Source organism: Diadema antillarum, unplaced genomic scaffold, assembly GCF_040938485.1.
Source record: "Diadema antillarum isolate AM-2024a unplaced genomic scaffold, OU_Dant_1.0 scf00000180, whole genome shotgun sequence".
In the NCBI taxonomy this organism is placed as follows: domain Eukaryota; kingdom Metazoa; phylum Echinodermata; class Echinoidea; order Diadematoida; family Diadematidae; genus Diadema; species Diadema antillarum.
The window spans coordinates 1271461-1291893 of NW_027271069.1; the positions used below are offsets into that span (position 1 = coordinate 1271461).

Genomic DNA, 20433 nt, shown 5'->3' on the forward strand with positions numbered 1-20433 from the left:
AGAATAAAACATGAAACAGATTTTTCTCTTTTTTTTCTCAAAATTTAATTACACTTCATGGGTTCATATATACAATATATTCTCATACTCATGTGATACAGCCTTCAAGGCAGTAGTATAAAGATGAAATATAAGTCTTAACTTTTATCTTGTCACAAGTTGTTTGGTCATATAAGATAACAGATCCAAATACCATGCTCATGTTGAGTCAATGGAACAGCATTTGAATGCACATCAAGAATTATTTACATCTAGGGATATAGAGTAAACAGTGGTGGAAAAGCTAGGCATGCCAGAGTTTCATGAATACATACAGAAATAAATAACACCCTCAGCAAATGGTGGTATAGGTCATAATAAATTCATAGAATGTGTGCTTGTAAATATGCAAACATTCCTTATGTGCAATATAAACACAACTCCACCCCCTTGAAGCCTTTCCCACTTTGAAAAGGAATAGTCACTTCCTACTCTTAATATAGATGTATACAGCAACTGCTCTTATGCATGGTCAGTCAGCTCACACACACATCATGTTCACACAACTTGCAAAAGGTGCCATACTTTAAGATCATGAAGTCAAATTGCTTTTGAACTTACATACATCTGCGATAGATGCGTTTCAAATAAGCATGAACATTTGAAAAACTAGTACACATTGTCTTCTTTTTCTTTCTTTTTTTGGGTAGAGCAAGATGTATCTCAGTATTTGCAAACAAAGTTAATTCCATTTAAAAAAATGAAATAAATGACAATTCTATTAAACCTATCCTCGTTCAGAAGTTGATCAATGCTTGTAGTATTTATGAAAGCTTTCAGGAATAATCATGAAAGAAAAATTCCTTTTTTTTTTTTGTCTGGGCACACAAATGACATAGACACAATGGCAAATAGGTAAGAAGGCATATTCACTTTCATGAATAGACGTTTCTTATTGTGACATTCACAATAATATAAAATGTAATGGTAAATACACTTTGAAATGTCACACATATACACCTAAAGTCAAAACTTTTATCGGAATCAAGTTCCAAAACGTTCTTCAATCATTGGGCACTCTCTGGAATGCTCATGTCATTGTCAACTGAAGTGGAAGTGTATATCCCAAGTGGTTGAAATTATCAAAGCACATCTCATAATGCAATCACTGGAAAAAGTCAAATCAATGTCAGAAACTGACAGATATGACACCATGCCTGCAGTTATGTGAGTTATGAAATGGATTAAGTGATAACTCTGCTGTGAGGAAACTGAGAAGCATCAATAACTATTATGTATATATTTACAGGTATGTGTGTATCATAAAACAGAATCGCTTTTATAACTGTCAAACTATGTGGGTCTGACCTAGCCACACAGTGCAGAGTACAGCTGGACGAATTCATTTCTTCTTGCATCATTTTTTTTTTCATCACACAGTGTTACGACAAATGAGACAAAATATGCTTTTCATGTCCTGACATTGTCTTTGGGCTGAAGCCTCAGAATCCTCTAGAACTGCTCTTCCAGGGGGCATACAACTGACACGAAATTGTCCTCTTTTTTGATTGGTTCATTGCATTTCCTGGGCTACTTGTAACGAGCCTTCTCATTGGCCAGCGCCAACCGTCTGATGTTTCCTATGCAGCCAGCAGCAGCTTCTTGCAGGGCAGGATTCTCGGAGCCAACCATTTTGACCAGGAGCTGTGGAAAACATTGACAAACAACGAGAATGAACAACACATACATCTTGTGGGCTTGAAAAGCTGAAGACACATCTTCTTTGAATTGTAGATTTTGAATATCACTAATTTTCTTTCACTATTTCATATGAGTCAATCCAAAGGAGAAGGTTATTTCCTAACAAAACACTTGATCACAGGCATATGACAAATTTATTGAAACAACTATATATATATTCAGTGCTTAAACTTCATCTAAATCTACTGTTTAAGTCTTTACTTCTAAAGAGAGAGAGAAAAAAAAACAACAACAGGTCATTGACTGGTTGGAAACCACTTCCTTACAGTTTTTCCCATTTATCCTTAATTAAGATGTCCTTGAGTACATCCAGTATGATATATAATGCAGCCGCTGATGTCATTTATGCTATACTATACTATACTCTACCCAACCACATTATTGATTTACTTTATACGAGCATCAGAACTTTTTACATTTTGATAGTAACATCATGCCCCTCATGCATCGTAAGGAGGATCTATAAAGATATATATTTCTGTGTGTTTCATGAAATAGAAGTTTATCTCTTTGCTTCACCACCATCATTGTCACCATCACCATTACTATCACTATCATAACAATCATCTTTACCATAAACATCATCATCATCACCATCATCACCATTATCACCACCACCATCACTATCATCATCACTATCATCGTGATCACCATCACGATCACCACCATCATCACTATCACTATCATCCCCATCATCGTCATTACCATCATCACCATCATCTTCTGCTTCATCATCATCATCACTATCATTATCACCATCACCACTACCATCATTATCATCACCACCATCATCTTCATCATCATCATCATCATCATCACCACTATCACCACCACCGTCACTATCATCATCACCATCGTCTTCATCATCACCACAATCACCATCACCATCACCTCCATCCTCACCATCACCATCATCGTCACCAGCATCACCATCACCATCACCATCACTACCATCACCATCACCATCACCATCACCATCACCATCACCATCACCTTCTTCATCATCATTATCATTATCATCACCACCACCACCACCACCACCACTATCATCATCATATCTTACCTTCACAACACCACTCTCATGCATGGTGATGCAGTTGTTGGGGTCTCTTGACAGCTGGTAAAGGCCCTCCGCTGTGGCGCAGTGGACAGCCGAGTCCGGTGAATTCAGGTAGTGGACCAGAGGGGCCACGGCCTGGTTCTGGCCAAAGGCAACACGGTTGTTGCCCCACATGCAGCACCTCGCAATGGCATCTGCAAGATGTCTCCTCAACTTGTCGTCAGGCTGTTGTTGGGCGGGAAGGTGAGATGGGCACATAAGGAAGGAAAATTGAGAAATATTGACATTTATCTCATTGACTAGATTGCTTTCATTGTGATATTACGTCGACCTTGCTTGTCATAAATAAGTCTCACTGGTCATAATTTTGTTGATTTTCAATCAACGAACTTTCAGTTAACCTGCCCTTCACTTTGACATATGATGCATCACACGTTATCCCGGGGTACCGTAGTACCCCCGGGTAACACGTTGTGTAGCGCCACCTCACGTCCACTCGAGGACAGCCGCAGAGAAATGCATGCACTGTGTGCGCGTCTACAGTCATTCCCATGCCACTGCATGTGATACTATGCATGCATGGTATGCTGTGCTAGCAATATAGCGTGTGCTTCAGTGCAGTGCAGTGCAATGCAGTGCAGTGGCTAGCGCGCGCTAGCTCCAGCACCAAAATAATTTCCCACTTTTTGGCACCCAGGGTACAACCTTTGAAAAAAAAAAATAATTCGACAAAATGGCTGATATTTATTTGGTACCCCGGGATACTATTTATGTCATCATATTCTACAGAAGTCTTTGAAGGCAGGACACTAAATGTCTTCAGATTATGATTATTATTATGCAGAGGTATCAGTGGAGCAGGAGAGTCACATGAACACAGTGGCTAGCTCCTTACAGTGACAGCTAAAAATTTACTTCTAAGGCATTGGATGATTAGTGGATCAAAGGATGGGTCATCAACTGACCGTTTTCGCCAGACGGGCGAGCATGGGAACCACTCCGTGGTCAGTGATGACAGCCAGATTCTCCTCGTCCTTAGCGATGTTAGCGATGGCGGCGCACACGCTGGCCAGCACCTCCCTGTCTTCAGACTTGAGCAGGCTGACGATGAGTTCCAGGCCCCCAACAAAGGAGCGCACCATCTCACCAGCATCCTAGATGAAGTACAAAAAGGGGGGGGGGGGGGGAGAAGGAGAAAATGAAGCAAGACACAAAGACCAATGCAACAACATAGGAAGTGGAAATTTAATACATCATTCCCTTACATACTGACCATCTCCACATTAGGGAAACCTGTAATGACAGCCACAATTCAGAATACATGTTCAAACTAACTGTTCAGTGCTTGTTTTCTGTGTAACACTTTAATAGCACTATTGTGGAATGTTACATTTAATCATGCTATAGGTATCCTGAGAAACCTGCATTTATCCAACTTTGTGTATAAATCCAAACCCCTGAGAAGATATGAAGAAGTGAAAATGACTGGTAAATATGTACCATAAAAGCACTTCACTCAATTATCTAACATAACATGAATGACACTAAATATTCATAAGAATCAGAGTTCTAAAAAAAAAAAAAAAGAGAGACAAATGCATGGCTTCATTCAGTGAAAAAATTAATTGCAGAGAAACACATTTGGTTGCATAAACAGCACACACTTGTACAAGATGAGCCCATCAGTTTTAGAATGTAATCCGAATGATGGATACATGAACGACAATAGTCTGTCCACCAAAAAAATAGAAATCATCTTTTGCGAATAAACCCCCTCCCGCCCCCCCCCCCCCCCCAAAAAAAAAGAAAAAAAGAAAGAAAGAAATAAAAAGAAAAATCCAATACAAAAAAACAACAACCTCAACCAGAATAGAGCTTCACTAAGTTCATTAATGAGTAAGTCTTCAATGACAAATGAGTTTAATGTTGTCAACATGCTAAAATGTCTATATGCTGCACAATGTTACTAAAAAAAGTCCCACAAATACTGGTCTATTTTAGTGGTAAAGATCATGGGCACTCTGACTGGACAATTGGCCTTCCACGGAGACAATACCAATGTAGTATGCTGAATCATTCCCTATTTCCTCTTGCAAATCTCTAAGTGATCTATGTGCTTTATCATAGCAATAAAATCCTACAGAGTCATTTTTTTTTCTTTTAAAGAGATAGTATAGTTTTGGTTGTGATGGGGGTTCAGATTTTAACTTTTTGAGATAATAATTAGAAGCCACATTAAATATTATAGAGCATGCAACTCTACGAGGAATTCAAAGTCAATTTTGAAATGGCTGAGATATCTAAAAACAAACAAAGTAAAACAAAGTGGTCCTAATAAAAAGTGGGTCCCGCCATTTATTAGAGCCTCTTTGTGTTTGGATATCTCAGCCATTTCAAAACCAATTTCCATCGAATAAACTTTTGAATTCCTCTTAGAATAACACCCTATTTCATATTCCATAAGAGGTTTCTCATTACCTCACACACACACACACACACACACACACACACACACACACACACACACACACACACACACACACACACACACACACACACAAAGTTGGAAACCTGAAGCCCCATCTCAACCACAAATACTACAATTCCTTTAATGTTTTTACCTTGGCATTTTCTATGCAGGGACAGATGGCCCAAGCAGCACTGGCCTGAACTTCTGGGTTCTGGTTCTTGAGGAGTGACCACAGCAGTCTCACACCATCCAGCCGGTCAATGATGCTAGAGCCAACATGGAAACAAATACAATTGAGGCATTTTTTTTTAAGATAAGAAGACTCATGCAAGGTTGCGCAATCTTGAACGGGAAGCATGGAAAGTGCACTGGCAAGCCTACAAAGATTTGCTTGACAGATTATATCAGAAATATTTGTCTGTCAGGGGAAATATGCAATGAAACCTCCCTCAGTGTATCCTTTCTTGATGTGATGGAAGCCATATTTTACATCTCTCTTCATGGAAAGACTGCAGCAGTGATATCCAATTTCACATCGACATTTCCAAAAATACCAACACTATATGCAGTAGATGCCTGAACTCAACTTCCCCTGTCATGAAGTCCACATTTGGGAGAAACTATACGCCTGCAAAGCATATCTCACATGCATGTGCAGAGTAATGAAACCAAAAGCTCACAAACAAGGGCTACCGCTTTTAAGGAAAGCTTTGTAGTTCGTAGCATGTGGTAAGAAAACATGAAACAATATCATCGATCGACCTATCAAATTGTGCATTTCAAAATACAAAATGTCTTCACAATATGAAAGTGTTGCGGATACACCCCTACAAAAAGCTATTCTCTCAGGCACATGCGTACTGATTGTATGAAATTGACATTTTGGACATGTGGTCTCTGTATGAAGTGCTCTCTGAATAAAGTTAACTTATGCGTCTTTGGTTCTTCAAAATGCTTTACATTACTTCATGTTTGACGTCTGATTCTTTGAGTATGACCATACCCCATGTTGTCTGCTTCCGTAGCACATGCTCCAACGGCTTTGGTGACATTGACGAGTAGAGCCTGGTTGGTGCCTGTCAAGAGGTTGACTAAGGGAGGAATACCCCCTGCCTTGCGGATCAGCATTCTATTCGAGGGTTCCTGAGCTGCGCATTCTCCAAGAGCTCCAACCACGTTCACCAGGACCTAGGCAGAAATTAGCAAGAGGAACATCGAGAAATATGGTCAATCCGTTCCACTTTTGCACAGACAGGTATGCATTTTCTGACTCAACATTGAAAATTCAAGATTGTCAAAAGCAAAATAAAATGCTGTCATTGCAGATATTTAACCTGTTGAAGACTAGTCCCTAGTATAATCAGGCAGGTGGCTATGAGAAATGTGTGCTATAGCAAAATCAGCTTGTCCTCAATGGGTTAAGTAATGTCATTCCTTGCTTTAAAGCTGTGATACCTGCTGGCAGTAACTCAAAATAAGAGAGTGATTTGTATTTGTATCAAGGCTATTTGTTTCAATCATTTATAATGACTCACTTTCACACATTCTCTACAAAGTTCTGTAGATTCTTTACCACACACTGGCAGCTGAGTTACTGCATGCAAGGACGTTCCTTCGGAATATGACCCTGGACTTTTAATTGCATGAGCTAAAATGTCAGATGTGTTCAGCATAACAGATTGTCTTGTCATATTTCATACTTGTACTTATGTGGACTGAACTTAGTCAAGTGCTGTAGAAATCATCCTTCAAACTGTAAAGATACAGTCTCCCCATCACAGGATAATGTACAACTCCAAAAATAACGTTTGGCTGAGTTGTGAAACCAATAGACATATACGTAGAAAAAAGGGCACAGTGGGAATATACAATGAGAAATGGGACAAAATCAAAAAAGGGAATTCTGTATGTGCCTAAAGAGGTATTTTGGTACTGTAATCATCATGTTGCTCACTTAGTGCAGCTCTTTCGTGCTATATTAAATGAGGATTACTAAAGCATTTCCAGCAATGACTCTCTTACGGGATAAAAAGTATTGCACTTTCACACGTTATCCAAAGACAAATAGAAAAATCACATCTTTTTAATCATGGTGTGGACACAGGCAAAAGAGAGGGAATATAGACATGTCCAAACATGGAATGTAATGTAATATGATATCATGACATTAACACTATGGTATCATAACTACTTCCTCTTGCTGATCTGATTTTGCTCAAATCTACTGCAACCCTTTGCTTTCATTTGCTGTTTTTCTTCAGAACTTCAAAATTGTATTTATTTATATGTGTATATGTACATGAATATATGTATGTATGTATGTAGATATTCCAGTGTGTACGCCTATATGCCAAGAAAATGAATTTTCTAAATGGGCAATATATGAATCTGAATCTGAATCTGAATCTGAACAGTTTTCCTGCACGCCCATGATTCTCACCTCCTCTGGCTGATCGTTGAGGAGTGCCACGAGTTTCTCGATGGCCTTCAGTTCCTGGAAGCGCATGACGTTCTCGGGGCTCATCGCACACTTCCAGATGGCGCCGGTGGCTGCGGCCAGCAGTTCCTTGTTCTCCGACTTGTCCAGGAGGGACACCATGGGGTCCAGGCCCCCGTAGGTCCGGACCAGGTCCCGTGTCTCCTTCTCCTCGGCGCACTTGAAGATGGCGCTGGCACAGTGCATCTGTAGCTCCTGGTTCTCGCTGTGGAGGTTTTTGACCAGGTCCTCGATCATTCCCTCCGTGCGGATGGCCAACCTGTAACTGTGCTGTTGAGTGCAAGGAGAAATAGAACGAGAGTTGAATTCATTAATAAAGAGCGCAACGAGCATCTTTAGAGCTATTGTAGTAGCATTAAAGAGCCAAAAAAAAAAAAATGATTGAGAAATGACAATGGAGCACTGCATGTGAAAGCTGAAATAACAGATGCTTGCTCTTCTCACAGAAATATGTGTACATACTTATAAATGAGGTGTACTTTGCGATGTTTCTATTTTCATGCATTTCGCAAGCCAACTTGTATTCACAACATCATCAACTCACACAAATATTGCCTCCCCTAACAGAAATGTGCTGCATATCATCTAAAAGAGCTGAAATCACTATCATCTCTCTTAAAGAGATATACTAGTAATAGTAATTACTCATTTGTGACTACGGTTCTTGATTCAGAATCAAATACTCACAAAATTGTCTCACAAATCTAAATTCGAAAAATGCTATATGCTGGCAAACTATATTGTGTATAGAGTACATAACCGAAGTAGGTGACTATAAATGTTTGATACCATTTTCAAGGTAACCAAGAGTTGCCATTGTAAGTCACAGGAGAGATATGAACTACTTGACCATTATCACAAAGTGGGTGTGAAATAACTCAATATTCTAAGCCAGGAATCCATCCACTAGTCTGTCGTAACATCTTTTTTTTTTCATTGTTTTTTTTTTCTCTAACATCTTTAGAAATGGAGTAGCCTCTGAAAAAATGTAGAAAAAAAAAAATCATGATCTCTTTTATGCCCAAAATGTATTAAACCTAGTTACACTATTCAAGTGCCTTATTGAGATCCAAAACCTAAGATTATGTCGAAAATGCAAAGGCCAAGTCAACACAAACAAAAACAAAACAAAAAGCCCTCATGCTTGCTACGCCGTAGTCTTACCTCAGAAGCACATTCTTGCAGGGTTCCCACGACAGGGATCAGCATGTTCTCATGGGAGGACTTGAGGAGACGTGCCAGGAGGGGGATGCCACCGGCCTTGCGAATGGTATGCTTGTTCTTGGTGCTCTTGCTGCAGCTCCACAGGGCCAGGGCCCCACTGCGGGCCACCTCGATGTCCTTCTCCAACTCGGCCAGCACCTGGGGAGAGCCCATGGGGGCCGAACCCAGAGGGGCACAGTCCAGGAGCACAACCTGGAAAATCCAAGTCAATGTGTTCACACAAACTGAAGAATGCACCGAATCAAAAGTATGCATAATTACAGGGCTCGCTACTAACTGTCTTATCCTGATGGTCCTTTCGGCCACTACAATCTTTAAATCTGAAATTTTGATAGTCTGATGAAAGAAATGTGTTGGCCAAAAATAAAAGGAAACATAACAATCCACTTTCAATCTCAGTTGCCCAATCACCCACCAAAAGATTATCTTTTTTTTTTTCATTTGCTGGCTGGATGTCAAGTTTTAGTGGCCCTTTGCCAGAGCTAATGTCAAGTTTTTAATTATTCTTTTGATCAATCTGAACCTGACTTTCCTTTACTTTCTAATTGACCGATAAAAAAATAAATTTCCCCTGATAATACTTTTGATATTGAAATGTAGCATTGCTGTAAACTTCTTGTCCCATATCAATGGGAAATTCAACTACTACTGCAGACCAATATCAGTCTTAACTCACTGACTTACAGTCAACACAACATTCTACAAAAGATTGCACATCTTGATAACAAATAACAATGAGCAGACAGTTTGTTGTACGTAACTTTCAGTACACTGTCACTTGTCTAAATTTAGTGGTTTGACTGACAATACTAGTGCACATACTGTTATTTTCTGATTCAACACAAACATGGCACTTTGGGATACGTATCTCAGAACAAGAACTTCATGACTCCGAAAACAGGGCTCAGAATATATTTCTACGAGTCAGTGCACATAGAACGAAAATTCCATCCTTATTGTATGTTGCTTTGTACGAAAGAAGAAAATTCGGTGAAACAGATCAGTGAGAATGTAGAAGAACACACACATGCACACAAACAGTTATGATCTGTAAACTCTGTGTGATCTAGGTGTTTACCAGCATTCCTTTCAGTTTTGTACACAAAATTTACCAATTTTCATTGTTCTGAGAAAAGTTTTCTTCAGACCTGTTCTTGGTATACAATAAGAGTGCTGCATCTTTGCAAGTCCTACTCAGCAAATAGAAGTTCTGTCTGTGCTCATACATTTGAGAAAAATGAACATTTTAGCAAAATTTGACCAATTACTCCTTGCAAACTTTGGTGCAAGGAATAACCAAATCCATGTGAACAGGCCCGGCGGAAATACTCTTGGAAAGACTGCTAAAAAAAAAAAGGATGCATAGTGGTTGCTTTGTTTTGACTATCGTCTGCACAGCGTGGATAGTCTCGTGTTGAGACGATGTAATTACCAGTTTCCTGATCCCACCATGCTGCCGCACCGTCCTGCGGGCACGTCGAAACTTGGCTACATGGGCGATAGTCTCCGCTGCCAGGCACCTCAACTCCTTGTTGCTGGACTTCAAGATCTTCACCATCGTCTGGAGGCCCCCTAGGTCAGCAATGGAGCGCCTGATTTGTGTGTTCTGTGAGATCTCCTTCAAGATCTTCAGGGATCCAATCTATGGGGGAGCACAGCAGAGAGAGAGCAACTTATTTATTTCTTCTTTATAAAAGAGACAGAGCGAAAAAGGACTTAAAGGGGACCTCGGGATGATTTTCAGACTTTTACATTTGAACAACTATAAATTAGCTATACTGAGTACGGAGTTACAGAATTTATAGTGATTGGGATGAGGAATGAGAATGTTTTCAAAATCTATAACAAATTGCAATGAACAAGTATGATGACATGATAGCCTTGCCATAAGAATGCATGAGTTGGGGCTCAAGGAAGTAGAACAAAAGAAGAAGGCATGCATAGATTCTTCACAGGTGAACTTGTCAAGAAGGCGGTATTGTACTGGAATTACACTGCTACATTTCTGAAATATATGAGGCTCTAATGTCATCAACACTGTTCAGTGGAATTTGTTTAAGATTTTCAGTTTATTGGTTTCTCTGCACAAGGACAACAATAAATTCCACGAATCTATACATGGAGCTATCAATTTATGTACTACATGACGTGAAATTATGAAAATCGTCTGGGATGCCCCTTTAATATCACACTACAAGTACCTTTTTCCTACATGCAAAGTATGCCACTGGCTCCCCTAAAATCACTTTAAAGAGAGAGAGAGAGGCAATATAAACATAAGTACATATGGCCTTTTCTCTGCCTCTCATTACACTTATCACTCTGTCTCATAGCCATCAGCATATGGATAAGTGAGCAAAATGCAAATTGTGCGTTAACTTAAGCAACACAAAGTCTAACAGTATGAGTTTTAAAAACAGGTGTCTTGAATTTTCCAACTTCTTACTTGAAATTACTCTCTTCACAATGTTTTAATCTGTAAAATACTTTTTGAACTTATCCATGGCCCCAATGCACTTGGGACCAGCTTGGATGTGTAAATGGTGAGTTAAAGTGGAAATCCACCCCAAAAAAATACATAAACTTCAAAAGAAAGAGAAATATATTCCTTACAGAATGATACAAAAATGGCAAAAATTCGATAATAAATAAGGAAGATATGGCATTTTGAAATTACAATATTTCCCCCCCCAAAAAAAAAAAATGTTTCCTGACCAGTCCTTATGAACATTCAAATGAGCTAGTTGATTATGTCATACCCTCACAATTTTTCCACGTGTGTTATATACGAAATTCGAACAAAAATTTTATTTCAAGCTAATACGAGTAAAAGCATGTTCTCACACCAAGATATATGAGAGCCAACATTTGTTCCTTTTTTTGGGGGGGGGGGGGAGGGGGGGGGGGTTGGTGGTTCTAAGTTAAGTTTTACATTTATACAGCTGAAATATGAGATTTTTATCATTTCTGTTTATGAAATGAATAAGAAATTGTGAGAGCATAACACTGTCAACTTGCTAATTTGAATATTCCTAAGGATTGGTCAAGAAATTCTTTCCAAAAAAAAATTTGAAATTTCACAATGTCATATCTTCCTTAATTCTATTCCGATTTTTGTCATTTTTGTATCGTTCAGTTGGGAAGAGTTTTCTCTTTCTTTGAAATTTATCTATTTTTTGGAGTGGATTTCCTCTTTAAATTAAGAATCATGCCTTTACGATAGCTCATATCCACGGCAACAGGAGAACACCTACCATGCACTTGATATCTTGTGTCTCCAGAAGGTTGATGAGAACCTCCAGACCTCCCACGTCCCTTATAGCCAATTGACATGTCTCCTGCCCAAGGTTGAAATCTCTAGTTGCACACAGGGCGATGACAGTGGCTGTTGGGTTGCCTCCCTGCAAGTCAAATCATGACAATCACACATGAACAGCTACACTCCTGATTTCCAGCAAAGATACCCATACGTGTGCATGCTGAGAATCGCCCAATTTTCCAATACAGAAGTCTTTTTTTACGTCATACACTTTCAGCTGCGTGGTGCGCCTCACCCTAGAAGAAACTAGAGCATATATTATGAAAACCTCAAAATGCAAAGCTTGAATTCCCAAGTTAATTGACACTACCTGCCAAAATATCGAAAATCCTTCATTAAGTCCATATTTCCCGATCACCACCAAAATTTGATCATCTGTTACTTGTGTAATTCTCAATCTTTCCTGTAAGTTTCATCCAGATCTGTTTGCAACTTTTTGAGTTATTTTGCACACGGACAAACAAAGCAACAAACTAACGCCGATGAAAAAATAACCTCGCAATAAGTGGTGCGTAAGTATGTTACACAGGTTGATTCCCATTTTTACTTGTGTTTCTATGTGAAGAGTGTAATCCTGAAATCAAATGGTAATGCCGATCTCGCATAGAGAAGTGTGTCTCAGTGAAACAATAAAACAATGACAATAGTGACTACAGCTATGCATGCCTAAAACAGTTTTGATGCTCATGGAATCGCTGATGCAATAGCTCAGGTTTATGCAACAGTTGCTCATGCAGAAATACTTTGAAGCAGAACATCTATCTTGTAAGTCTTTCACAACCAGTTGCTAATCAGTGCAGGAATCAAGCAGTAGGGTGATAGTACACCGCTTGATTTCTGCACTGTGGGGGTTATTGTGACACCACCGTAATTTCACAGTTGGACACTGAGCTCCTAGGATGATTAGCAGAAGGTAATCAACTTAAATGAAAATATGGTAGGCAGGGAGAAGACATTAAACAACTTGCACTCATCTCTGCTGCATTAGCAGAAGTGGAATAAAAAAAAAAAAAAAAAAAAAAAAAAAACACCCACATGCTCACATGGTACCCCATGGACAGAGATCCGATTCATACCTTGAGGTATTTGACGAGTTTCTGGATCTGCCAGTACTCAGAGGGGAGGTCCGAGTTCTGCTCCTGTCTCCGGTCTGTCGTCTCCTCCTCTTCTTCAGACTCTGAGGAGCTGGAGGAGAAATCATCTTCCATCGCTGGCGTCTTGGATTTGATGCGATCACTGGGGGGGGGGGGGGGGGGGGGGAATGAGAGAATCCCTGCATCATCACGTATCATTTGTTTATTTCATAACACTGAGAAGCAAAAGAAAAACACAAAGACAAAGTCTGCAGTCTTTTCATTGCAGTCTAGATTCATAACATAACTTGAATGCTAACATGGTCCAATGATAATACCTCTATTTGTTCTGAATTAAATGAACTTCTATAAGAACTGAATCTCTAGTGTAATCAGAATTTGTACAGGGCCAATGTTAGTGAACTCTGCTTTTTTATAGCTTCAGACATGTTTTTATAAAGGTCATTATGTCCAAAAGTATTTGTGCATTATTATTTTCAAATAGCTAGTCCAGCATGAAATCTGTGCAAATTTTTAAGCTGCAATGTATTCCATGTTCACTTTATTTGTCTATGTTAAGAACAAAACTTGTACGCCATGACAACTGATCTACAACTAGATCCATACTTTTTTTTTCCCCTCTGACTTATGGTTTGTACATGAATTCATAGTTTATCCACAGAGTATCCACAGAATGAAATCACTTCAACTTACAGCACACATACCTAGACATATTTATGAAATCATTGTTGCTATACTGGTGGTGGCAATATTCAATGAACATCTCAAAAATTTTCTGTTTCAGCTGACTCGAGGAGGGTTGAGAAACATCTAAAGGAACTGCTCTCTCCTATATGATTCATACAGGTACTCAGATACAGTTTTGGGGGGTATTTACCTTGTCTGTCTTGAAAGTTTCTCCATTTTCTCTTTCTTCTCATTGTCAGCCTCCTTGTTCTCTTCATTCTTCCAGTTAAGGGTGGCCGGCATGCTCTTTTTGGTCGGCTTGGTTTTTTTACGGAATTTCCTCTGCCAAATCAATGATCAGTAAAAAAGATTTAGCCTGATTGTACAAATTCATGAAAATGTTTTCTCACACATAATCACGGTGAAAACAATCCCGTACTTTTTCAGACAGAACGCACGAACAGTGACAAGAGAAAGATGTACTGTTTAATTCAAAAAGATACGATAAAGATGGATCTTACAGGATCTTACACGAAGGCCCAATCTTTAAGAAGACATAATATATGTGCAGGCAAGATAATGTTGTGGAAAGACTTCTTGTATTATGGAATAACCAGTAGCATTGCCAATGAGCTATGATCTTCATACTTATGATGCTTCAGTGGTGTTGAGAGGCAGTGCATGATACAATATGACATCCTGATTTGGTCACAACTATTTTGTTTGTTTCTTTGTTTAGTCTTTTTAGTTTATTTTACTACATTTGTGTGATGATGTGCACAATGTCTGTGACTGTTTGAAAGAGAATTGTCATAAACATGGTCATAAAGAAGAAACAAGCAAATGATAAATGAAAATGTTTACTTCAACTAACTTCAGATGCCTCCCATACCCATAACGATGCACAAACCAAATGTCCACATTACGTGGATGAACACGCCCCTTCAAGAAACTTGTATCCAGAATTATGAGCTTGCTTTAAAAACAAAGAGAGAAAACAAAGTCAATCTTACCTCTTTTCTCTTCCCTTTGCCGCCTTTCTCCTCTTCCTTCTCCTCCTTCTCCTCACGTGCCGTGCGTTCACCACCAGGACCGTCTTCCTCTTCAAAGTCCTCCTCGTAGTTGCTGATCTGCTCCACACGGTCGTCGCCGTGCAGCTGGAATTCCTTGCTGTCGATGACTTCCTTGAACTTTGCACTCTTTGCAGACAGCATTGCCACAAGATTGCGGTAGACATCGCCGACTCGCTCGTAATTGATCTCCTCTCCTTCCTTCTCTGAGCCCTGGGGTTGGAAAACATTGGGGTCTGGGAAATCAGACTACAGGCCATGGCTTGGCACAATACATTTGAGTCATTTTTATGAGCTTCAGACATTGACATGACCTGAATTCAATATGGAATACTGCCCTCATTTGTGCAAAAAAGTGAAGTGCTCAGAAAAAGATTACATCTGATAGCAAATTGACAACACTTTTGGGGAGCAACAGTGTTAAAATTTCACATTCTACATTCTGTTTGGTAAAGCGATAGCACTTAAAGCTATCACAAATTATGTTATGAATACACTACTAGTATTTGATGTTACAGCACTATGCCACATTCTACAATTTATTATTCCAAATATGGAGACTGAGAAAGTGGGCATCAATAACATACAGATACAAGCAAGTCTTACTACAGCATAAATGACAAGTATAAAGAAAATTATGAAAACCACATAAACCACCAAGTCGGCATAAAGTCCCTGGGGTGACAAGACCTCATATCTCAATTGGCATATATTCAAAAGTTTCCGAACTCAATTTTGAATATCTCACAGATTTGAATGTCAAAACATTACAACTATTAATGTAACCTGAAACAATGTTTCGACATTGCTTGACGTCAACATTGATGTTATTTTGCAAAATCGTTGCAAAAAAAGAAGTATTTTCGTGCTACTGGAAATTCATCGTTTGTTAGATGCGCTGTCATTTCACGCCAGGGAAAATAAATGAATGGAGGCTCACCTTGTTCTGGTAGACACCCGAAGTACTGGCTGTGATTGAGAGCTGATCGCCATCAAGGGGCTTGACGAGGAGGTAGCCGATATCACCGTGCACCTGGCGCCAGGGAGGGGCGTGGCAGCCGTTGTCAAACTGGTAGTCAGAGGTGAACAGGATGGATTGGAGAGCACAACCACTGTCCTCACCTGAGAACTTCTGGAGGAGAGCCACCTCATTGTTAACTTGCATGGGTGTCAGGCGAATTTCTCTGTAGGCCAAAGTAACAAGATAAATGCTGACATAAGATTTCTCAAAGTAAAAACAAAGTCTCCTGGAATTACAATAATGGTAGACAAGTCTATAACTTATAAGCTTCCTTTCCTAAAACAAAATTATTCAAAACTATGATCTTTTCCAATCTAAAAGCATCAATGATTACTGGCTTCATAGTGTGAACTAAATAAATCAACCATCAACAATGCATTATAAAAAACCAACAACAACCAACATTACAATTGAAGATATTGGTGATGACATAAGTGTTATAAAAGCATTGGAATTCATGCATTATCAAAATCTAACATGATTAAAAGATATTCATAGTACATGTAACAACAAAGCACAAAAGATGGCGGTCACCATATCCAAAGCATCATAATCATAACCTGTTGTGACAAAATTAAAACTACCACAAAATGACACAAAATTGTAATCTCTTAGTCTTTGCAAAGTTGCAAAATTTCCCTGTAATTGGGAAAGGACATATAATTTACTCAGAAATTTGCAGTTTTTATGTAGTTTTTACCTTCATACTTTTGTTACCTTTGTAAAATTATGAAATTGCCTACAATTAGGAAAGGGCATATAAGTTGCTCATAATTTGGTGGTTTTGTAGTACTGTAAAACCAGAAATGTTCACATGCATTTTAATTTTGCAAATTTTGCAAGAGCCAGGATTTGCGAAATGAAAATGCAAGCAAAAGTTCTTGTTCTGCATAATGTGCACTGAATGCCAATGGCAATTCGCCAAAATTTCATGCCGTGAAAATATCTACCTTCTACCTTCAAACGGAGAATGACATTTTTGAAACCAATTTGAATTAAACAGAAAAAGTTTTTGATTGAAATTTGCTTGTAAGTAGAATACAATTCCATAAGAACTGCAAAGACAAAATCAATCATGTCAGGACATAGCGAAGCACTGTCTCCTACCCAGACACATCTGCCAGGTACTGGTTCATGAGCTGCATGTCAAAGTCTTTGATGAGAAGCAAGAGTTTGACCTTGGTCCGCTTCTCCCTGGCCTCATCCGACATGTCCTTCTCTGTTTCCTCCAAGAGTCGGATCGCCGAGTTGTCCTCACCCTCCACAGAAGCGAAGCCCTCCCCAAGGATCTTGGCCAGAGGGTCTCGATTTGCTGCTCCCCAAAGAGGAATGAAGTGAGGTAGGAAGTAAAAGCACAATTGCAATGAATGATCAGACACAAGAGTTATTGCTTAACCACACATATTGATAGTTCCCCGATAAAAAAGAACCGAACAATGAGAATGAAGCAATTGCTGTTGTACTACTTAACGTTATAGGTTTTCCTTAGAAGAATGTCACATTTATCATGAAATCAGTTTGGAGCACAATTTGTTTTTTGTTGGACAAAATGACCATCTTTGCTAGCCAGTATTTAAATGTGTACACAATGTCATCAACTGATCAAGTAAATGAACTTTTGTATAACTGCAACCACATTCACATCAACATTGCACACTCTTTCTTAATCATGACTAGATTCCATTTCAAAATGATCCTTAGCTTTGAGTTAGACTCAATTTGTGTGTGCTTGTCTCAAGGCTATTTATATCGGCAGGGATTAGTGTACATTTTACAGAAGAAAAAGAGTGTGCATGTCCGAAAACATCAGCAAAAATGTTAATTGATCTGATATCTCATGAGTGACTACAGCAATATACAATTCTACTTCTGAAAAATGTAGCCATTCCGTCAAACTCATCATAACAAAATACCCCATTATTATTGTTGCACAACTTAAGAATGCAGAATTTGATCCATTTATGGTGCGTTTGAAAGACAAAGACAAGATTCTAGTGACAAAGACAAATTATTAAAATAAAGTTCGCATGCATGTGTATGGGCTCATTTCTGCTGCAGGCATAATGGTTACGGATTTGTGTACATTTAAAATGCTATCATTCATCATAGCTGTGAAAAGGAATTGTTTTACACATGCTGCACTGAATAATTAATTTTATTAAATGCACCGTTCCTTTTGAAACAACAATCGCAAAATCACAAATTTGAATTCAGACTCACCTTCAAGGAGAGTCCTGGTCTCGGACATCTTCTTATCTCCAGCATGTCTCAATACCGAAGCCAGCTGGTCCAGGCTTCTGACGGTGAGCTTGGAATGAAGCTCACCCAGTTTCTCCAGCTGAAGTAGGGGCTGGTCTTCAGAATCTGTGGCATGCGACTGCACTCCATTATCACTGTGGAGGATGGAAGCATGTATTAAAGAATTGCTTGGGTTAGATATACTGTATTATCAAAGGATTCCAAATAATCAGTTTTGCTACATTGCTCTTTTTTTTTTCTCACAGAAATTATAATTTTCTGACCATCGTAACTGACAATTTGCAGTGGCTGTGCTGATGACAAGCTCTCAGAAATAATCTTGTTGACATGTACCACAGCACTCTTTTAGCATCATCTTCCTCCTAATTATGGCCTTCTCTCAGCCTATATGTAAGTGTATGTGTACGTACATGTATCTCCCAAAATACTGAAAAACAATGGCTATGATACCACCTCACTACCACCATAAGTCTCCCCAAGTCTTCCTTTCTGCATAATGCTACAGCTTGGGTACAATTCCCGCAATACCGAGTCCTCAACACATCTCACATACTTACATGTATGTTTATCACAGATTTTCTCTACTTCACCCTTTCTTTGTACTTAGACCGGAAACTAACTTGGAACTATTTAAATGGATTTCATGCAACCGAAGCTATGCCATTTATGCAGCAATGATCATGGACGACAGTGACCAGTAACTAGCAATTTACTTCAGTAAAGAACGTGGAAAATTGCTCTGAGAGGTATTTTCAAGAAACTTGTAAAAGAGTAACTGGGCATCATTTAACATTATTAAAGTAAAAAGCATAAAAAACATTGGAATTAGAAATACATATTATGAAAGAAGACAATATAATACCGGTACTAAACTTCTGAGCCGAGTATCCATGTAAAAGACATAAAGACAAGTAGCTACTGCCTTATCCTTAATTAGTCTCAATATTTGATGGGACGGCTTACGTGTGATCATAGTCTCCTGAGAAAGCAGATGCCTCCAAACTCGTCTTCCACTGGATTGGGCTCTTGAACACCAGTGCAGCCTCATTGTGGTGCTTGCTAGGGAACAACTCGACGAATTTGATGATGTTGTTGAGGAGGGCCTCATTGACTGGTGTGAACTCCAACTTGCCCTCACCTCCATCGCTCGCTGACGTCCACTTGGCTGCTCTAGTCAGGGTCTGGCCCATCTTTCCTCTCCTTTCTTGTTCCTTTTTACTCTTGAATACTGCAGGAGGAAAAACATGGTGGTTCAAAATAGACTGTAGATTTAACATATAGAAAGGTCTAGACTAAAGCTGCTTAACATCTTGATCAGATGGGCATCTGTCAATATTTACCTGAAATGGAAAGACTTGAACTGGCATGACAGTAGGGTCTACAATGCAGAAAAGTCCAAGCCTTTTTAGTCTGCAGAAACAAACTCAATGCCACAGAGACCTGGGGTGGTATTCTGAAAATCTTCCTAAGTTTCTTCCTAAGTTTCTTCCTAAGTCAGAAACTTAGGAAGTGCCTAGGAAAGACAAAATTGGTATTCTGAAATTTCTTCCTAGGCACTTCTTAATGCAAATTAGGCCATCCTTATTAGGCCATTAGGTCATTAGGCCATTCAGAATGCCTCATCTGTCAAATCATTTAAAATTCTTCTTAAAACTCACCTGTTTAATCAGCTGTAATTTCTTTTTTTTCTGGAGGCGCACACAGTTATCAATTGTTGTACCATTGTATCATCATGTATTTTTCTTTCTTTTCTTTTCTTTCTTCTTCTTTTGTTACTGTTAACGTTAATTTTGTTAATGTTATTGTGTTTTCTAGTCTATTTGTATGAGTAGCAAAGTGCGCTTTAGAAACGTCAGTATGAAGCGCCATATAAATGCAATTATTATATTATTATTATTATCCTTATCCCCACCCACGTCCTTTCCTAAGCCAATGCGAAATGCCGTATCATAAGGAACTAACCAATGACAATCGCATATTACAATGACGTAGGGTCAAAATACACGAGTGCGC

General features: G+C 39.0%; 1 protein-coding gene across 1 annotated transcript; it reads right to left on the reverse strand.

Annotated features, from left to right (window-relative positions):
- Positions 1-1569: 1569 nt before the first annotated feature.
- Positions 1570-19610, reverse strand: LOC139723074 (outer dynein arm-docking complex subunit 2-like). Its single transcript, XM_071634346.1, has 16 exons — positions 19384-19610; positions 18382-18554; positions 17269-17473; positions 16081-16324; positions 15084-15353; positions 14282-14412; positions 13387-13546; positions 12246-12392; positions 10424-10633; positions 8932-9183; positions 7711-8037; positions 6274-6458; positions 5422-5536; positions 3766-3954; positions 2804-3025; positions 1570-1683 (listed from the first exon to the last, which is right to left on the reverse strand). Exons 1-16 carry the CDS (start codon positions 19608-19610, stop codon positions 1570-1572), a joined length of 3171 nt encoding a protein of 1056 aa, XP_071490447.1.
- Positions 19611-20433: the final 823 nt, after the last annotated feature.